The sequence below is a fragment of the Haliotis rubra genome, unplaced genomic scaffold, assembly GCF_003918875.1.
Source record: "Haliotis rubra isolate DU_JTF1 unplaced genomic scaffold, ASM391887v1 Scf726, whole genome shotgun sequence".
Classification (NCBI taxonomy): domain Eukaryota; kingdom Metazoa; phylum Mollusca; class Gastropoda; order Lepetellida; family Haliotidae; genus Haliotis; species Haliotis rubra.
In genome coordinates this window covers 275,758-298,418 of record NW_025767442.1, presented here as the reverse complement: position 1 = coordinate 298,418, position 22,661 = coordinate 275,758, and the positions used below count along the sequence as shown (strand labels likewise).

Below are 22,661 nucleotides of genomic sequence, written 5' to 3'. Positions count from 1 at the left end.
TTTTATTCAGAATTCCAAAACTACCAAAAGGCACCAGTACACCAGCAGACCGATCTATATTATTCACACTTTGATAAGGATCAAATCATGGATTCAACAGAAAACTATTATGTGGGGTCAAATTTGGTTTAAATACCTAAGCTTATTGTAAGCATGGATCCTAGGTTTTCCATACCTGCTATCTCACAATGACTCGCTCTATGATTTGCAAATGGTTGATTGGCCCCATGAAAACCATTTTTATGGTTACTCATGTATCAAGTGCACAAGGTTAGATTAATGTGGCTGTTTGCCTAAAGAGGGGTTACCATATTATTATTTATCAATCTTAAATGGATACAATTTCAAATTATAAATCTAAGTACAGTTGTGAAATTTTTGTGAACCTTAGCAAAGTGTGAGTAGTAGTACTAGTATACATGCCAAGTTTGGGGAAGAAATAGTGAATGGTTTTAAGTTCAGTCGAAGTCAAACTTGTTGCCATGGAAACAAAAAATAATAATATTTTATTCAGAATTCCAAAACTACCAAAAGGCACCAGTACACCAGCAGACCGATCTATATTATTCACACTTTGATAAGGATCAAATCATGGATTCAACAGAAAACTATTATGTGGGGTCAAATTTGGTTTAAATACCTAAGCTTATTGTAAGCATGGATCCTAGGTTTTCCATACCTGCTATCTCGTCAATGACTCGTTCTATGATTTGCAAAATGGTTGATTGGCCCCATGAAAACCATTTTTATGGTTACTCATGTATCAAGTGCACAAGGTTAGATTAATGTGGCTGTTTGCCTAAAGAGGGGTTACCATATTATTATTTATCCAATCTTAAATGGATACAATTTCAAATTATAAATCTAAGTACAGTTGTGAAATTTTTGTGAACCTTAGCAAAGTGTGAGTAGTAGTACTAGTATACATGCCAAGTTTGGGGAAGAAATAGTGAATGGTTTTTAAGTTCTGCTCCCAGAAAATAGCACCAACAATAATTTCAGTTGAAGTCAAACTTGTTGCCATGGAAACGCAAAACACTTTTTTACTCAGAATTATTAAACTACCAAAAGGCATTAGTTCACCACTAGATCTATCAAAGTGCCAAATTTGGTGAAGAAATATTGTACTGTTGTAAAGTTCTGCTCTGGAAAAGAGCACTACCGCCAAATTCAGTTGAAGTCAAATTTGCTTCCATGGAAACGCAAAAAATATTTTATTCAGAATTCCAACATTATCAAAAGGCACCAGTTCACCACCAAATCTATCTACAGGGTTCATACGGCCAAGAGCCCATGAGATTCAAGGGCTTTTCAAGGACTTTTCAGGGACATTTCGATGAAACACTAATGTTTATGTTTGTGGAGAGGCAATATCAAAGTATACACGGCTAAATCTCCGTAGAATAACTTCCATTCTCAAATAATTGACATGAGCTAATAAGTACACATTATTTGTAAAACGATCGCAGCTTTCATTCGTCATGATATTAAGTTCATTTCCGCGTTTCCAAAAATAGACATCTAGGTCACACCAAGGGAGGTAAGCGGTATGCAAATGAGATCCCAAGATTCATTGCTCGAGCATGTGCAGAACTACTAACCTAGTTTTTTACACTCTATAAATAGACACAAACAGGCTAAGGGAGGTAAGCGATATGCAAATGAGGTTTTTCAAGACAAACTGATTGGTCAATGAACATTGTGACTCTGAATCAACAGTGTGAAGACCGAAATATGAGCACTCAGTACCAGTTAGAGAAAAGCAGGAAGCTTTAGTCAGTAGCTTAACAACTGTTAAATCTATCTGCATGTAATTTGAAAGTGAAAGTGACATTTGACAGGTTAAATTTCTGCTGAGACAGAATGTCATTCTGTTAAGGTTCTGCATCTCAAGTCCTGGGAAAGTAATCATATAAATGAATCATTTCATTTATAATTATGATGACATTTATGATATAATTTGTTTAATGTTAATAGTTAAAGTAAGACAGTTACTATTTGTGTCCATACTTGTTAAAGTGGCTTCCAGTTGGCATATTTCTTTTGATGTAATTTGTTTTTGAATCACTGAACAGAGTGAAGAAATAAAACAAAACTTTGGTTGGAATTGTAGAACTTTATGCACAAAATATTACAGTGAAGTTACATTGGTCTGGCTAGTAACTTTTTTATTTTTCTAGTAAAAGAAAACATTTGATTGTCAAAGGTCTAGAGCCCTGCTGTTATTTTTATAATATAGCAGTCAACATGCCAAGATAGATACTGTCAGAAAACACAAAGTTAGGACATTTCAGTCAGGTTGGCCTGATACTCATCGGTTATGGCTGACTTATGACAGGGAAGGTGATTTAATATTTTGTACTATTTAATAACTATGTACTGAAAATGGTATGACACAAGATGCTAAATGCAGAAAGTTTTAAAATATAACTTTGACCAGACATCTCATCATAATGATAATAAACTGTCCGCTCAGGCTCCAAAACTTTGTGATGATTTCCAGGTTGCAACTGCACGCATGTATGAAAAACAAGACAAAGCAGCTGTCGCCTTGATGAAATCTGTTCATTGGTTAGCTTGTGAAAACATCACACTAACAAAGTTTAAACGTTTTGTTGACTTTCTATATGAATTTGAAAACGAAGACACTGAAATTCTCAAGGAAGGTAAAATCAACTATGATTCTCCAACCACTGCCAGTGATCTGTTAACATCTGTGTTTGATGTGATAGGGTATGAACTACAAGTTAAAATGGAAGAGTCTCCATTTGTTACGATTTAGGTACTACCAGCTCTGTTCTGTGAAATATCCCAGACCGGTCAGACTCACCTGTGCAACCTATAGTAACAATAAACCAGTTTGAATAATATTGGTGGCGTTAAGTTTTGTTAGGGACTCATAAAAGTTCTGAGGGACTCATAGTTATTCAGCTCAGTGAGTCCCGGGACTCAGGCAGTTGAATTTGTAGATTTATCACTGGACATATGTGTTTTCAAGCAACACTTTTTTTCAAATTGTACCAAAGATATTACACAAATCTTCATATTTGTGTGATGCCAATATCATAAACAGATATAATCAGACACAAATTCTTAGGTTTATGGTTAATGTCAAGTTTTCAGATGATAGTTAAATAATCATTATATCAATCACAGTAGACAGGAAGTAAACAACACGATAAAATTGTGCAGATAATAAAATATTTTTTAGATCTAACTTATCTACATAATTGTTTACAGTTAAACATCGATAAATTATCCAAATTCCAGCACTTTTCAAGAACAATCTATACAATTCCAGCAGTATTCAAGCCCTCTTAGTGAGAAATATTAAATTCATGCACTTTTCATTGGACACAGGTCAATTCAAGCACTTTTCAAATCTGTGCGAACCCTTAATCTATGTGCCAAGTTTGGTGAAGAAATATTGAACGGTTTGAAAGTTCATCTCCAGAAAAGAAATGTGCCCAGATGCACGGATGGACCGAGTTCATTTTAATACCCCCGCCAAACGCATTGTGGGGGATAACAATGCAAGGTAAGTATTTTTTGTTTATTTACTGACCTCCTTTCTCCAATAGATTTACCAGGGTTATTGGTAGTAAACTTAGCACTAAGTGTATGTAAATGTTCATTATTCAATTTGTGTGCTTCAAGTTTACTCATTCTGAAACCTTTCAAACATCCATCCTTGACAACTTGCCTTCCGAATTCACTTCGACAGAAAATAAAAAAAATTCACTGTCACGCTCAAGCCAATCTTGGTACTTATCAGGCAACCAGTTCTTTGGAATCACTCTATTTTTAGCTGGGTTTTTTCATGCTGCCGACAGTGCTGTCAGTTTCATAACCCAACGTACTTTCGTTTTCAACTCTTTTTCCTTTTGATGTATTACAAATAGAGCAGTGATAAATCTAGAATATTTAGTGAATGAGTCCTGGGACTCACTCAGTTGAAAAGTAATGAGTCCTTTTGAAATTTTTGTGTGTCCCTCAAACTTTACATACATACTAACATTTGTATAACGCCGATGTCCAGCTCAGAAAGAAAAATATCAGCTTGTAAAACATTATTGCTACTACATATCATACACCATTTGAAAGGTCTAATCCTAGCTACCTGTTTATAAATATGAAATTTATCTTTTATCATATTATTCAAATAATGCAACTACAACTTAAATAAGTTAATTTAAATGAAAATGCAAGCTTACACAATTATAATGTCCGGATAAACCACAAAGGAAGCAAAAAATGCAGCAATTTTTTTCCATTTGTAACATGTCATAATATCCCCTTACCTTTTTCTTTTCTTTTTTCATTTTTACGTAATCGGAAAATTATTATAAAAAGATTTCTCAAATAATATGTATTGTCGTCTATTTCCCGTTATCAGTGCCTTTCCGCTCGGTAACATGATACAACAGTGGAAAATACCTCTGTTTTCGAAGCTTCGTATGAATAACATGTAAGGCAATTCGTTTGATGGCGGCTGCTGTTCGAAAGCTCGGGAACATCAACAATATCACTGTACCTTGCCGAGAGTATTTTCACAGTTGTAAGAAGCGATTTTATTGGATAAAGATTGGTTTCTAATGACGCTTTTTCGCCACAGTCTGCTATATGGGTCGTGATTGGTCGAAATCATGCGTGTGACCCTAAGGCAGCCAATCATATTAAAGCAATGGATACCGTCCTCGTAAACAAAAACTTGTAGATTCAGACAGAAGTTTTGGGTAAAATCATGGTATTCTGAACGTGTTACGCAAAAAATCACCACCTATATGTATATTATGGAACTTAGTGGACGTATCGTGCTAGGTTATGACCTGTGACATAAATGCTTTAAGCATATATTTTAGCCATTAAACATTGTGTCCGAGCGCTAAGTTCGAGGCGATGAAAGCCGAGATGTCTCTTGAATTACACTACACGATCGCTCAATAAAGATGGAAATAGTAAGTTATCATGTATGTTTGACAACTTTTATGACTAATATGAGTACTGTTGTTGATTTTATTCTTCAGTTGATTCAATTTGTTTAATTATTTCCACGAAACATTGTTACTTTGCTGTTTGACAAGTTTGATATGGACCCGCTGCTGAAGCATCTGTCCGAGAAAGCATGTATGATCAGTGAATATGTATGCATCCACAGGACGCACATGTAAAATATGTGTGCGTCCTTTCAAATTTTCATGCGTATATTACGCAGGACGCGCAGGTAGATTTATCCCTGATAGAGAGATTTTTTAGACTTGAAGTTTCCTTAAAAATATATAATCTTCTGCTGTTCCACGATTAGAAACAATGAAAACCTTGATTTCCATTCATGTTTATCGATCACAAGTCACAGTCACACTCACATTTCATCTGCTTCCAAGATTACCCATAATTCAGTTTGGACATGCGCAGTAATCATAAAAATGGCTGCACCAATATGATGCTTACTTCGCTGTTTTCCAAGAAAATAATTTCACAATTTGCAGGGCTCCAGATAATGTTTCAACATCAGGAGTACGTACTCCTTATTTTTTCAATATAGTACTGGAAAACCTTAAGAGTACATCTAAAGTGCTGAAAGGAATTTAATGGCGCATCAGTAATCTTGTGTTTCGTTTCATATACGCACCACAACATTGCTACTTTTGTGTAAACAGGTCAATAAACAATAAAACAATACTTTTTCAGATAAAATAGCATTTTACCCAAAACTTTCGTCTAAATCTCAAAGTTTTCGTTTACAAGGACAGTATACATTGCCGTAAAATGATTGGCTGCCTTAGATCATGTGTCTGATTTTGACCAATCACGAACCTTATAGCAGACTGTGGCGAAAAAGCGTTATTAGAAACCAATCTTTATCCAATAAAATCGCTTCTTACAACTGTGAAAATACTCTCGGCAAGGGTAAAGTCATGTTGTTGATGTTCAGAGCTTTCGAACGATACCCGACATCAAACGATTCACCTCCCATGTCATTCATACGGAGCTTAAAAAACGGAGGTATTTTCCGTTGTTGTGTCATGTTATCGAGCGGAAAGCCACTGATATTGGGAAATAGGCGACCATACTTATTATTTAAGAAATCTTTTTATAATAATTTTCTGATTACGTAAAAATTAAAATATAAAAGAAAAAGGCACAGGCATAATCTGACATGTCACAAATGGAAAGAATATCGCCATAGTTTTTGCTTCTTTCGTGGTTTATCTGGACATTCTAAATGTAAGCTTGCATTATCATTACAAAAATAAATCTATTTAAGTTCTAGTTGTATTATTTGAATAACACTATAAAAATAACTGCATATTTATCAACAGTGGGATTAGATCTTTTAAATGGTGTACGAGATGTATACTAGCCACATAAAGAAACTGTGCATTGTCAAAATATTATCCCAGTTGATAAGTACGATAACAATGTCAAAGGTACATATAAACTTTAATTAAGGGATCACGAGTCCATAACAAGTCGGGACAATTTCAATTGAAAAGTCAATCACAATGACGTCACGAGTCCACAAGCGGGACCGGGGTCAAACGACCATGTCACAAGCTCAATAACGGGTCAGTGTTCACGAATAGCATCTGACCCTCTGACAAATCTGGCAGATTTGCCAACGGTCCGACAGTAGTCTACAACCCGCCAGCCCCAGTGTCTGACTGTATATTTCACAATGACTTTGACTGAAGTTGTTATATGTGACATGTGTCACTTGTTTGCTGTTTATAAATCTTATGTTTGTTTATAATTTCAATGCCAATTATAAGAAATGTTAAATCTGAAATGTGTGTTTAATTATATTCTATGGGCCCTGTGAATTTTCAATGGGTCAGACAGACATCTGAAACTTACAGGACCCAATGTCCTGTTACTTTGAAACACCATTCGTGAACACTGTAACGGGTATGTCCACCATCGGCATCAACAACGCATAGAGCCTATCAAACGTGCAAGGAAGGCTTGTGGGGTGTCACGCCAGATTCTCTCAAGTTCAGTTGCAAGGTCAAGGACGTTATCTGGTGGCTGAGGAAGACGGCGTAGACGTCGATCCATCTCGTCCTAAACATGCTCTATCGGGGAGAGATCCGGTGAATTTGCAGGCCAAAGCAGTAAGTCAACGTTGTGGTGTTGCAAGAAATCCATAGCAACCCTTGACGTATGAGGGCGGGGCATTGTCCTGTTGGAATGTTAACCCAGGGCCATGACGTTGCAGAAAAGGAATTGCCACAGGTTGAAGAATCTGATCCCTGTAGCCCACACCAGTTAAGTTGCCCTGAACAATCATCAAAGGAGTTCTTTGCCGTGCTGTTATTCCACCCCAAATCATCACGGAACCACCACCAAAGCGATTCCTCTCCAAGACACAGGCCTGTGCACAACGTTCTCCCACGCGTCTATAGGCACGTTGACGTCCATCACTATGGGAAATGTTAAACCTGGACTCATCTGTAAAAACAACATTTCTCCACCAAAACAAGGGTCTGCGGACATGATTTCGGCACCACATTCAGCGAGCTTGTCGATGACGTGTCAGGATAGGCCGTATGGCGGGATGTCGTGGTCTGATCCCGTGATGACGTAAACGTTGTCGAACTGTGTTGGGGTGGATACGGCGAAGTCCTGGGATGGTTCGGGCAGTCATTACTGCAGTCTGAAACCTGTGGCGCAGATGGGTCACCCTTATCCATCTGTCCTGTCTTGGCGTTGTTACACGTGGATGTCCAGAACGTGGCCAATCGATGACGTCATGTGTGTTCTGGTAGCGTCTCACCAGTGCAGAAATGGTGTTCCAGTAGCAGTGGAAATGTGCAGCCACTTGTCGTTGAGACATTCCCCCACGGACCATCCCAATGGCCTCATGACGTTGTGCAGACGTGAGCCATGGCATGCTATGCGTTTCAATAGCCGTTAATTTTTTGAACAATCGCAGGGGCAGGGGCTGAGCTTTCCAAAGTGACAGTATCGTGTGGCATTCATTTGCTCTGTTTCTCTTTCCCGGAATGCACGTGCAACAACGTATTGCACGTCTCAAAGACGAACCCACTGACGTCACGGAACGTGCATGCATGTTGGATACATGTGACTAATCTCTGAGTTTAAATCCTTATGTGTCTACACAGGTTTTGTAAATTTAGATTTTAAATTTTTGTATGCACAGTTTCTTTATGTGCCTAGTATAGTAGCAATAATGTTTTACAAGTTTATAATTTCCTTCATAAACATAGACATCATCTGTGACCTTAGAGTCTCTGAGAACTCGGTGTCTGGGCAGTAAATGCCTCTGGTTGACTGGTGTTGAAATGGTTAAGCAAAAAATCGCTACCTATACATAAATTATGGAACTTATTGGACATGTGGTGCTAGGTTATGACCTGTGACAAAAATGCTTCATGCATATATTTTACGCATTACACATAGTGTCCAAGCGTGAAGATTAAGGCAGCGAAAGCCGAGATGTCACTCGTCAGTGACTTGACTTACATTACATGATCGCACAAAAGGATGGAAATAGTAATTTTATATGTATGTTTGACAACTTTTATGAATGCTATTGTTGATTTTATTCATTAGTTCATTCAATTTATTTAATGATTTCCTGGAAACATCGTTACTTTGCTCTTTGACAATGTTATTGTGGACCTGCTGTCCGAGAATCATTTTCAATAACATTGCGAAAAATAGTTTAATTTTAATTATGCCGATAATATATGATCAATTGAAATTTAATAAGTGTCTGAGGTAGGTTCGCAAAATTATGTCTCATTTTGACATGACTACTGCCTGGCCGATTAATCGGCCTACGGTGTCTGGGGACTCATAACGTTGTGGCCGATTTTTCCGCCTGAGGTGTTAAAAGGGTTAAATCCTACAAGATATGAACGGTGAAAAAATACACTTTTGCTAACAAGCCAAGTGTGCCATAAGGGCACGCAAGTAATCAATTAACTGTGCCATTTCAATTTTAGCTGTGCCTTCGGCACAATGCCACTAATAATTTCAATCAGGGTAGTGAGCTCTCAAACAGTCATGAAATGAATACCATTTCCAAGCAATTTGTTACAGACTCACAAGGAAAGTGCGATGACAAAACTTTATGGATGATCAACTTCTATATTTTATAATGGCGATGTTTCAGTATAGATTCTTATACCGTTAACTAGCATATCACACGGTATAAGAATCTATATTGAAACGTCGCCATTATAAAATAAAGAAGTTGATCATCCATAAAGTTGTCATTTCTATCCCAACTTCTAGAATGCCACTCAAACAAATCACAAGGAAACAGTTTACCGTACATTCTTGACTAAATTGTGAAAAAGCAGAACAATATAAAAACAAATGAAAGGTTAACACTCCTGTGGAGGCCCAAGTTAGATTTGTTTTCATTAACCCATGCTCGCTGTAAATGACAACTGTGAAGGTGATCAGGCTTGTTGAACATGTGTGGTCAGATTTGTCTATGAATGTCATCATATCATAATTGCCTAGATTGATGGGCCTTAGGACTGCAACGATTCGATGTTGGACCCTCGATTCGATCATTTATTATTCGACTGACTGACTGAATTTGGTTTTACGCCGCTTTTAGCAATATTCCAGCAACATCACGGCGGGGGACACCAGAAATGGGCTTAACAAATTGTACCCATGTGGGGATTCCAACCTGGGTCTTCGGCGTGACGAGCCAACGCTTTAACCACTAGGCTACCCCACCGCCCCTCATTTTTTATTCGATTCTTCATACAGGCCTCTGAGTTGTTACCATAACACATCAAGTTTGAAGACAGAAATCTACAGGAATCATAAAATGACTGTCGCTGTAATGGATTTCCCAAATCATGTCCCGAAAATAAATAATGAGCCAAATCCTATTGCCGAATTAGTGAAAACAGCAATGTGTGTTGTGGTCGCCATTGAAATTGGTCACATGTTCTATTTTGACCAATCGTAGTGACAGATGGTTTGATACAGAACTGATTACCATGAAACAACTGGGAAAGAAATAATACAGCAGTATTTTATTTATTCATTAAGATTTTATTTATATTTATTCCTGCATATGAAATGAAATCACAAAAAGCTTCATAGACGGTAGAAGTTCATTTCCTTGATAGTCAATTAACACATCAATCTTGGGGGTGGGTGCTTTCTTTAACCACATTTGCAATGCCATCGTCAGATTGTCAGAATTCGGAACATAAGACTGATGTGTTTTTCATCTCTTTATATTTGCATCACAATATCTCACTTCCTAAGTACTTAATACTTCCATATTATATTGTATATACATATTACTGTATATATCACGCAGGTAGGGATTTCCTGTGAGTAAAGCAATATACGCCACCTGACAGGTTAAGCCACTCTGGTTGTTTTCATTGCTATTAGTGGTGGCCTAAGAGTAGAGAGACAGCTGGCAGTTCCGGCAATTATTGATTGCGCGAATAATTGACCGTGCGATATAGTCTAAACAGTCAATTCCGCGAAATTTGCACCAAGCGAAAAAAAAGTATGTTTACAGTATGATGTTTAAACACAGAACAGCATTCAAATATCAAATCGAAATAGTGAAAATGGTTATCGAAAATCAAAATTAAGGCATCAGATTCGATTTTCAATGAATCTAACCGAACCGAACCATTGCAGCACTAATGGGCCTTTCACAATCATTGCATTGTTTGGCCCAAATACGTACAGACTGACATAACTAGAACACAAGATCAAGTGAGAGTGAGTTTAGTTTTACGCAGCACTCAGCAATATTCCAGCTGTATAGTGGTGGTCTGTAAATAAAAGAGTCTGAAACAGACATTCCAGTGATGAGCATCAATCTCCGCAATTGGGATACAATGACATGTTTCAACTATGTCAGTGAGCCTGACCACCCAATCCCTGTAGTCGCCTCTTACGACAAACATGGGTTACTGAAGATCAATTCTTACCCAGATCTTTATGGGTCTAAACAACATCAAAGGTCGTAGCTTGATCAGATATCAATATATGCAGGAAAATGTATTGTTTATTATTACACATACCACAAACATGATTCATGTCAAATTTCAGAAAGAAATGGAACAAAATATGGGCAAAACCAGTTAATATCAGATAAAAGCAGTTTTTCAGTTACACCTTATCAGTATCATTCAAACAAAGTTTCATTCTAATATGCCTTAGAGTTTCAGAGATGTAGCATGGACTGTCAAGCAGTCAAACAAGTCCCGCTTATCTTTCAGCCAGGTGACCTACAAATGTTCATCGTACTAGTAAACTTAAGACATAAAAAAGCCTTGTAATGCTTAGGGGGACACGTCCTTCAGTGCAGAATGAAAAACATTTAAATGATAGATAACCGACATGAGACAACTTGTCACTGAAAATCTTTTTTAAGAGTCAGTATGCCCATCTGAATACTCCAAATAAAAAGATAGGGCTGGAAAAGTGATGGTTTTGACCTAGGCTTCACCATTAACCTGAAAAAAGAGGACTTTATGTGAAAGAGGCATCAGATACACTTTGAGTAACAAATAGTACTTGCCTGCACAACAACCGCATTTCCAACTGTCGCCTGACTATCCACCTGACGGATTTTTGCATGGCAATCTCGGAAGTTGAGAGACATGATCTTCTTGTGAATATCCTAGAAAAAACAAACGTGTCACTAGTTGCTTTACGACAGAGCTCACTTCAAGTTCTTACTTGGCTTCGGCAGTGCAGCAATTCTCAATTAATGCTTTTGATGCCTTGAAACTAAATTAAACTGACAGAATATGGGCATCCCTTATGGGAGCTTCATCTGGGACTTGTCAAATAGTTTCATCCTAAAATAATATCTGCCCATAATGATGAGCTGTACTAAAGTGCTATGCACCAGATTACTTTGAAAATATTCATTAAACTTTGCAACTAAAATAACAATACTGGAAAACACTAATCCTGATACAATAATAGTTTGACATATAATTCTTCCAGTCATAGCATCAAAATTGTTTGAAGTTCTTTCATAAGGTATGCTTTAACTCTTTCAACACCAGTCAACCAGAAGCGTTTACTGCAATGACACCGAGTTCCCAGAGACTCTAAGGTCATAGATGAAGCCGATGTTTATGAAGGAAAATATAAACTTGTAAAACGTTATTGCTTCTACATCTCTCAACTGACAGGCCATGATGATACTCGATTCCGAGACCAAATCTGGTCTATACTACTCTGTCCTATTTCCATAGCAATAAACCCAGGTTTGTCTGTCATCACAAAAAATCTTCCATGTCAAAGTGTCCATAAATCCTTGTGCAAGAATGTACTTTTCTATTTACACCATTTGCCATACACAAAGCGTGTAGAGTAACAAGCAAATGTGCATTCAATTTAACTGGGGAAAAGAGACAAATTGTATACTCACAGCTTGTCCCATCACAGGAGGTTGCTCTTCCCCTGGCTTTTCAACTCCACCATGCACAAAACAGGAGTTGTGACTGTAAAATCTGAAGACAAAATATATCAGTGAGACCTTTTGAAGTTCTGAAATGATCAGGCAATTAGGATTAGAAACTGTGAGCCTCTGGCAGACAATCTTGGAGAAAAATAGTGCCTTGGCAATGTTGTCAAAGAGCCACTACTGCAAGGATTGATATCAAAATATTTTTTCCGCTTAATGCTAGACCTAACTAGCTAAAATATACTGATCTGAACAAAAGATATCATAAAAATCCACATGCACATTTCAGTAAAATTTGCATAAATTCACAAGCAATAGAGTGAGTGAGCTTAGTTTTATGCCACTTTTAGCAATATTCCAGTAACATCAGTGCCAGGGACACCAGAAACGGGTCTTCAAACATTGTTCCCCTGTGGGGAATCGAACCCTTCAGCATGACTAGTGAACACTTTCACCACAAGCAATAGAAGATAAAATCTTTGCTATTTCTTGCCTTTGTAAACATTTACTTGAATAACAAAATGTAAGTTGTATATCTCAACACACCAAACAATGGTAATTCTAAAGCTTTTCTGAACAGCAGACATGATTGATGACTTGACCAAATCACACTCATTATTCCTCAGTGAATAAATAAGCAATGGTACATTGTAACATGAAATATTTTCAATTCTTATCATTCTGTTTCAAAATAGGAAATGGGAAACAATTCAAATACTTTATTATGTTGGGAACTTTGTTTGTATTGTAATGAACACTGCATTATACACAAGATGTCATTCTGTATTGGGACAATGTCGCAAACACATCAAAAGCATGACCAAGCATACTTGTATGATGTATATCTGATGTGCTTACAAATTTTCACAAACAGAATTTGATTGGTTTATGAGTTTGGATTAAAATCCATTTTGTGGAGTGAAAGTTAACTTGTTTCCTTGTTGGAAATTTGAAATCAGTTCCTGTATCTCCTGCTCTAGTTTGTGGCAGTGGATAATACAGCTGATCGGGTGTGCTCCAGTAATCATTTGGAACATCTGTCTAACTTGGTTCCATGAAAATGCTAAATTGAAGTATAAGAAATTTCTGAATAGAAACATGCCTGGTGTGCATACAAAATCTTATGAAATCTGAATAGTTTAAGTGCAATATTCCATAAATGATTCCCAGACTAACCTGAACATATGTCCAACTTATTGACTTCAGGAGTTTCATACAAGTTTACAGTCTGCATTGCACAAACCATACATACACATGTATATAATAGGGTGTTCCTTAACTCTTTCAACACCAGTCAACCAGAGGCATTTACTGCCCAGACACCGAGTTCCCAAAGACTCTAAGGTCATAGATGAAGCCTATGTTTATGAAGGAAATTATAAGCTTGTAAAACGTTATTACTACTACATCTCATACACCATTTAAAAGATCTAATCCCACTGTTGATAAATATGAAGTTTATTTTTATAATATAATTTAAATAATACAACTACGACTTAAATAAATTTATTTTTTAATGAAAATGCAAGCTTACATTTATAATGTCCAGATAAACCACAAAAGAAGCAAAAACTATGGCGATTTTTTTCCATTTGTGACATGTCATAACATGACCGTGCCTTTTTCTTTTATATTTTCATTTATGTCATCAGAAAATTATTATAAAAAGATTTCTTAAATAATATGTATGGTCGCCTATTTCCCGATATCTGTGGCTTTCCGCTCGGTAATATGACATAACGGAAAATACCTCCGTTTTCGAAGCTTCGTATGAATAACATGGGAGGCGAATCGTTTGATGTCGGGTATCGTTCGAAAGCTCTGAACATCAACAACATCACTGATCCCTTGCCAAGAGTATTTTCACAGTTGTAAGAAGCGATTTTAATGGATAAAAATTGGTTTCTAATGACGCTTTTTCGCTACAGTCTGCTATAAGGGTAGTGATTGGTCAAAATCAGACACATGACCTAAGGCAGCCAATCATATTATGGCAATGGATACTGTCCTCGTAAACGAACACTTTTAGATTTAGACGAAAGTTTTGGGTAAAATAATGCTATTTTGAACATATTAACCCTTTCAACACCGCAGGCCGCTTTAGCGGCCACAACGTTATGAGTCCCCAGACACCGGAGGCCGATTAAGCGGCCAGGCAGTAGTCACGTCAAAATAAGACATAATTTTAGGAACCTACCTGACTTATGATTCATATATTAAATCTATCACATTTCACAATGTCTGTAAACACTTATTTAATTTCAATTTATCATATATTATCAGCAGAATTAAAATTATAAACTATTTTTCGCAATGTTATTGAAAACAACGATTCTCGGACACATGCTTCGGCAGCGGGTCTACAATAACATTGTGAAAGAGCAAAGTAACGATGTTTCGAGGAATTCATTAAATAAATTGAATAAACTAATGAATAAAATCAACAACAACATTCATAAAAGTTGTCAAACGCGTACATATAAAATTACTATTTCCATCTTTTGTGCGATCATGTAATGCAAGTCAAGTCACTGACGAGTGACATCTCGGCTCTCCCGCCTCAATCTTCACTTTCCGGACACGATGTTTAATGCGAAAATATATACATGAAGCATTTTTGTCACAGGTCATAACCTAGCACGATACGTCCAATAAGTTCCATAATTTACGTTACAGGTAGCGATTTTTCTTGCTTAATATGTTCAGAATAGCATTATTTTACCCAAAACTTTTGTCTAAATCTGAAGATTTTCGTTTACGAGGACGGTATCCATTGTCGTAATATGATTGGTTGCCTTAGGTCATGTGTCTGATTTGACCAATCACGACCCTTATAGCAGACTGTGGCGAAAAAGCGTCATTAGAAACCAATCTTTATCCAATAAAATCGCTTCTTACAACTGTGAAAATACTCTTGGCAAGGGTACAGTGATATTGTTGATGTTCAGAGCTTTTCGAGCGATGCCCGACATCAAACAATTAAGCCTCGCATGTTATGCATAATGGCTTCAAAACGGAGGTATTTTCCGTTGTTATGTCATGTAACCGGCGCCGAAAGCCACAGATATCGGGAAATAGGCTGACCATACATATTATTTAAGAAATCTTTTTATAATAATTTTCTGATGACGTAAAATGAAAATATAAAAGAAAAGGCACGGGCATGTTATCACATGTCACAAATGGAAAAAAATCGCCATAGTTTTTGCTTCTTTCGTGGTTTATCTGGACGTTATAAATGTAAGCTTGCATTTTCATTCAAAAATACATTTATTTAAGTTGTAGTTGTATTATTTGAATAATATTATAAAAATAAACTTCATATTTATCAACAGTAGGATTAGATCTTTTAAATGGTGTATGGGATGTAGTAGTAATAACGTTTTACAAGCTTATAATTTCCTTCATAAACATAGGCTTCATCTATGACCTCAGGGTCTCTGGGAACTCGGTGTCACGGCAGTAAATGCCTCTGGTTGACTGGTGTTGAAAGAGTTAAGCAAGAAATCGCTACCTATACGTATATTATGGAACTTATTGGACGTATCGTGCTAGGTTATGACCTGTGACAAAAATGCTTCATGCATTATTTTCACATTAAACATAGTGTCCAAGCGTGAAGATTGAGGCGGCGAGAGCCGAGATGTCACTTGTCAGTGACTTGACTTACATTACATGATCGCACAAAAAGATGGAAATAGTAATTTTATATGTACTTTTGACATCTTTTATGAATGCTATTGTTGATTTTATTCATTAGTTTATTCAATTTATTTAATGATTTCCTGGAAATATTGTTACTTTGCTCTTTGACAATGTTATTGTGGACCCGCTGCCGAAGCATGTGTCCGAGAATTTTTTTTTTTTCAATAACATTGCAAAAAATAGTTTACAATTCTAATCCTGTCGATAATATATGGTCATTTGAAATTTAATAAGTGTTTTCAGACATTGTGAAAAGTGATAGATTTGATAAAACAATCATATGTTAGTTAGGTTCCTAAAATTATATATAATTTTGATGCGACTACTGCCTGGCCGGTTTACCGGCCTACAGTGTCTGGGGACTCTTGTTGAATGGCTTGAAATCAGATGTTAGTTCTTGAAACTGTTAACCTTGGAGTGACCTTTCATCTGACTAATCAGTGGTTTGCTTACGAGATGATGAAAGTGACAGTTAGAATGTGTTTTCTAATAATGCAACCTCAAAACGTGAAACAGTGTAGACCATTAAAGAATGTTCTTTAGTTCAATTTCCAAATTCTGAGTTGAGAATTTGTTGCAATATTTATTAAAGCATAGTCGATCGTCTAAAGCAGGTGATGAATAGCTAGAGAATTCTGCTTTCAGACTGGCTGCTGTTGACTTTTGTCATTCATTTGACTGTCAAACTTTGCAAAACATTCACCTCTTTATGTGATGTCCCCAGATCTTTGTGTGGTATCAAAAACTAATATCAGATTTTTATAAAACATTTGTAGCCTTCAAATGATAGAAGTCATCACAAGGTTCTTTACTAAAACAAACTGTGATTATACAAGTTGCAAGTGTTCCCTTACGGCACATGGATCTTCATTTAACAATGTCAATATGAATTAAACTGACACTGAGAGCTTTTGATTATGTCGAGAAACAAGTTTCCCTTTTGAGTGGACAGGTTTGAAAAGTACTTGCCTGTGAAGATGGACCGGAGCCTCATGAAGCAGGGTGTAGTACTGCCTCACGAACTCACGGCCAACACATTGTGGACTAGGAGTTTCCATGACCATGACTTTGACTCTAAGTTTGACAAAATCTGAAAGAGGAAATAGGATCATTAATAAGGGGCAACCATCCTTCCTACAACAGCACCAGTCAAGTACAGGATCATTAACAAATAATCAGGTGGTTGTGTAACCTAGTGGTTAAAGTGTTTCCCTGTTACACCAAAGACCTGTGTTCGATTTCCCACATGGGTGCAATGTGTGAAGCCCATTTCTGGTGACCCTGCTCTGATATTGCTGAAAGCAGCACAAAACTAAACTCATTCATGAAAAGATACACAAAGCAGAATATAGATCAATACAAATCAGTAATGGAATCAAGTATGAAGAGGGTTCAAATCCAACAAGCTACTTCTGCCACTTAGAAAACAGAAATTTCACCATTGAACTTATATGCAAACTGATAAATGAAAATGGAAAGGACATAACTCTTGGAGATGAGGAACAAATGAAATTCTACCACACTTCTGCCAGACAATGAAGAAAATGAAAAAGTGACGAACATCTTAAGTTCATAAAAACACCAAAATTAAACAAGCAGCTCATTATTGAACAACAAATTAATGTCCAAGATATTTTTATGGATTAAACTTCTTTTTTATTTCTCTCACGACGTTTCGAGACCATTCCAGGTCCCTTCATCAGGTGAACTGGCTAGTTCACCTGATGAAGGGACCTGGAATGGTCTCGAAACCAGTTCACCTGATGAAGGGACCTGGAATGGTCTCGAAACGTCATGAGACAAATTAAAAAGAAGTTTAATCCATAAAAATATCTTGAACATCAATGTACAACTTCTAAATGCCACTGAAAGACAAATTAAGTTTGAACAAATATCGAAAGCAGAAAAATAACATGAAAAATATTAAAAGTACAGGTATTGACAGCTTCCCAACTGAGTTTTTTAAAATTCTTTTGGAAAGACCTAGGAATTGGGGTCTATAGATTTATCAAAGAAGCATTCCATCTTAATTGTTTTAAACATATTTTATTCATTCCATATTAATAGATTAACCACATCAATGAGCAGGGGTATAATTAAATGGCAGGGGTGGAAATAACTTTAAAATTGATAGTGTACTCCGGTACAGTGGCACATGTAAAGTCACCTGCCCTAATATTTTTTCCACTTTACCAACTGTTTTCTTGCTGATTTTTATATAAACAACATAATTAATATTGGAAAGGCAACTGGACACCGGTACAGTGTGACATACAAATTTGCTTGCCCAAAAGAAAAAAACACTGGACTCGGACATCAGGCAATGGGTTATTTCCACCCCTGAATGGCGCCCTGAACCTAACAAAGACATGGTCATGTATGAAACAAATAAAGAAATAAGAAAAGAAATAATACTTCTTTAATATCAACTTTGAAAAGACTTGACAGTGTCAAAAATATTTAGAATGAAAGTACCAGAAAAAAGTGGATTTGGTCCCAACATGTTTAGGTGGATCCATATATATACTGAACAGCAAAAGAAACGCAAGTCTGGCTTTTTGTCTAGTTTTTGAATAGAAGACAACCAAAATCATGTCTAATCATTTATTCTATAGAAAACACTGTCAATTTAACAGCTAAAAGTTGCTGTTGACATTGAATTGCAATAAGTTCAAATTGATCACAGTCCGTCAAATGGAGATACCCCTGAACGTGAAAAGTGACAGTCCCTTTAGTAGCGCGTGTAGCCACCTTGAGCTTGCACACAGGCCGTGCAACATGGCCTCATTGAGTTCACTAGAGTCTGAAAGGATGCCTGAGGCAATTGGTTCCGCCCAAACACCAATCTCTATTCCAATTGTGCAAGTGTGAGTGGCTGTCTACCTGCCCCAATCCTCTGTCCAATTTCGTCCCAGAATGTTCAATGGGAGCCATATCCGGGAAAGAGACGGCCATGGCAAAATGTTAATGTTGTTCTGAGCCAGACAATCCATCGACAACCTTGCTGTGTGAGGGCTGCAAACGTCATTGGCGTTGTTGACGTGCCAAATGGCCTTCGGCAGTGGATTCCAGCAGCCCGAAGACGACGCCTAATCGTATCGCTGGACACTGCTCCCCTTGACCCAAGAACTAAGGCTGCTGTTACTGTTGCTGCTTGAGTTCGGTTCCTTAGATGAGTGACCCGGATGAACCGATCTTGCGTATGAGTTGTCACTCGTTGCCGTCCGGTACAGGGACTATCAGCAGCAACCCTGGTTTGCTGATGACGTTGAGCAAGTCGATTAATGGTGGTAAAATGACAGCCCAATTGTCTACTACAGCGGTTGCAGAGCTACCTCCGTGCAACTTTCCAATGACCATTCCCCTCTGCTCAGTCGTTAGTCTAGGCATTGTTTGTGTGGCGTGTACACCTCCTAGCGTCAATGCTGAACTGTTTTTTGACACAAACCTTTATAAAGGATACCTCAGAGTGAAATGCATACTTTCCATCCGTCGATGCACGTGCTTAAATTATGGTTTTGGTGCACTGTGGTTGTGTTTGTGCCAGTGTTTCGTATGGACGTCAAATTGCATGACATCTCATCGGGGATCATGACGTCACTTTACCATGAACATTCCATAAACATGAACGCTTACCTTCATGAAAATTTCATTTTTTCGAAACTTGCGTTTCTTTTGCTGTTCAGTATATTAACAAACCAGGCAATGTTGTGTGTAATACAAAGTGGCCATCTGTAGTGCAGGAGCAACTGATCGCATAATCAGTAAATTGATCGATCTTGCTTGCGTCAGTGATCAGTAATGGGTTCATGAGACTAATTGATATTCATAAAAATGAAACACCAAATTAAACTCCAGAAAGTATGTTTCTTATTGTTATGCTTGTTAAATCAAGATCATAAACAATTGATGCAGTTTCTCTGACTCATAAAACTGCAATTTAAATATACTTGCGTGCATGTCTCAACAGGAAGTATCCTTGACCGTGGCATTAATCGGTGCCTGTTTCGTTTGCACAATCTTACGACCGTGTCTCATAACTGCCCAAATAAGTCTGCCATGGGGTTTACAATTACAATCAATTCTTGATTGATTACTGAGCTCTGATTATCGATCTGCATACTGTGAGTGATAACCAGCACTAGCCATCTGTCATCTTTTTCCTATAATCAAAGACTACTAGCAAGCCCAAGGAGATTAACTTTAATAGGTAAAATTAGTCATAGACCTTTGCATTACCTTTTGTAGTACATATATTCTCTCTCTCCAAACCACCACAGGGATTCATAACAAAGCAAGAACATAACTTTCTTCTAGTTTATATAGAATGCTAGAGCTAGCAAAATCAAAAGAGCTAACTTGATAAAGGAATATGAAGAAAATGGAATAAGAACATTTGGTGAAGATTTTATTGGAAACACTGTATTAAACCCAGACAGATAAATGATAGTGTTTGAACCAATACACCTTAATCACCAATTCCACAAAGCAAATCAACAACAACAAAAAATGGTATTACAAATCCATACATACATAAAAGATATTTCTTGTCCAACAGGTTTTATTCCTTTCACTTTCAGGGATTCAAAAACAAAAAGTTTATGTAAAAGGCACCTCCCCAAGTGGGTATGGTTTTACGCCGCTTTTAGCAATATTCCAGCAATATCAAGGCAGGGGACACCAGAAATGGGCTTCACACATTGTACCCATGTGGGGAATCGAACCAAGGTCTTCGGCATGGCAAGCGAACGCTTTAACCACTAGGCTACCCCACAGCCCCGCACCTTCCCTGACTATAACAGAATGCTGAAAAATATTTCAATACAAATGAAGCAACTGATAAATAAAGCAAATATATGACACAGGAATAAGCAATAACACCTTTGAAATAATTAGGCATCCCAGAGGTTCAAGATGGTTTTACGATAAGTTATCAATGACCTTCCAGCTATATGTAATAAGAGGGGACACCTTTCACCAGACATTACTTTCACTCGTGAGAAAATTTTCATACTAAATATGAAACTAGTAGATAACAGTTTATGTATATTTTGTCTAATCGAGAAAATGCTTTTCATGTACCATTTTCTAGAATGTGAACATGGTAAACATATCTGGGCCTCCTAACTTCAACAATACTTGTATGATAATTTTGCAGTGTGTAAATATGGTTTTATGCTGATTTCAGCAATACTCTAGCAATATCACAGCAGGAGACACCAGAAATGGGATTCACACATAGTACCCATGTGGTGGATTAAACACAGGTCTTCCGCGTGACAAGCAAACACGTTAACCTCTAGGCTACCCCACCAACTGAGTTTTGCATAGAAAATACAACACAATGTGAATGTGACCTGGTATAGTGATTAACCTCACAAGGAGCTGTCTTGCTGAATGTAAAGGTGCTCCTATAGTTAACACAAATACAGGACACAACAGGAAACCAAATATATCAATCACCGTAAGATTTCAAACTTGCACTGAAATCTACATATAACACAAATTTTGAAGAGGCATTACTGTTTCCTAAGGAGATTTCAGAAGTATGGTTGATAATAATGCCATGCTCTAAATGATCAGCATAAAAAGTAGATGACCTTTATTGTGGTACACAACACTCACATAAAGTTGGTTTGGTAGGTGTATATCCTTTGACTATCTACAGCAAAACTAAAAAACATTTCTGGGCAAAGAACTATTACAGCAACAAGTTAGAATGTGCACTGACAAGTCAAAAACTAAGAATTTACCAAAGGTAACTTGCCTAGTTTAAAAATGGATTAATGTTTCATATATATTTCACAATCTACGGGGGACACAACGCTATTGTTCAGTTAGGTGTCCAGAACCATCTCCCAACTTGGGGTGATTACGAAGACCATAACCAAAGGTGCCCTCCACTCCGTTCAACTTATCCTTAACATTTTCACTGAACAATTAACATCGTCAAACGTCTGGTTGGACCGAAAATTTGCGTTTATAAAACAATGGCATACGAACTTAAAAGCCCACAAGAAATTGTGAATATCGAAAACATTGAGCAAGCCTCGGACCACAGTCGAGTCTTGTGTTCGATGTTGCCGCGAAAACGTGATTTCATATTCCCCCAATTTTCACCAGTCTTATAGATTTCATGCAGTATCAAAACACATTTAAAGGCCATTACTTCATAATCGGCATTTAGAGATATATGCATAATAAATCAAGTGCGTAACATTCAACAAAAGATACAGAACGGCTATGTCAAATTTACACGGAAGATGTTTTCTCACACCGGTTTCGTAGATGGAAAACATAGAATCTATTACCATGAATACACATATCGGTTCCATTGGATACTCACCTCAAAAATGATGATGATGGGTATTTAAATAGTGAGTTTATGTACACATCTGAATATAAATATGTTTAAAAGTATAATATTTAGGTGATTCAGGTTAGATGAGAGAAATTTTCCTGTAGCACATGCACGATGCGCAGAGGAGGTCTGCGCAGACCGGGACTCTCC

The 22,661-nt window shown here is 37.1% G+C and overlaps 1 protein-coding gene across 1 annotated transcript in view; it reads right to left on the bottom strand.

Moving 5' to 3' along the window:
- Positions 1 to 22,654, bottom strand: part of LOC124259520 (ras GTPase-activating protein-binding protein 2-like) — a 48,395-nt gene extending 25,741 nt beyond the window's left edge. The window contains exons 1-4 of the mRNA XM_046693652.1: positions 22,497 to 22,654; positions 17,120 to 17,240; positions 12,410 to 12,491; positions 11,542 to 11,647 (exon numbers count right to left, since the gene is read on the bottom strand). Of these exons, the coding sequence (XP_046549608.1) occupies positions 11,542 to 11,647; positions 12,410 to 12,491; positions 17,120 to 17,214 (283 nt within the window). The 5' untranslated portion in view covers positions 17,215 to 17,240; positions 22,497 to 22,654. The remainder of the gene's footprint in view (positions 1 to 11,541; positions 11,648 to 12,409; positions 12,492 to 17,119; positions 17,241 to 22,496) is intronic.
- Positions 22,655 to 22,661: the final 7 nt, after the last annotated feature.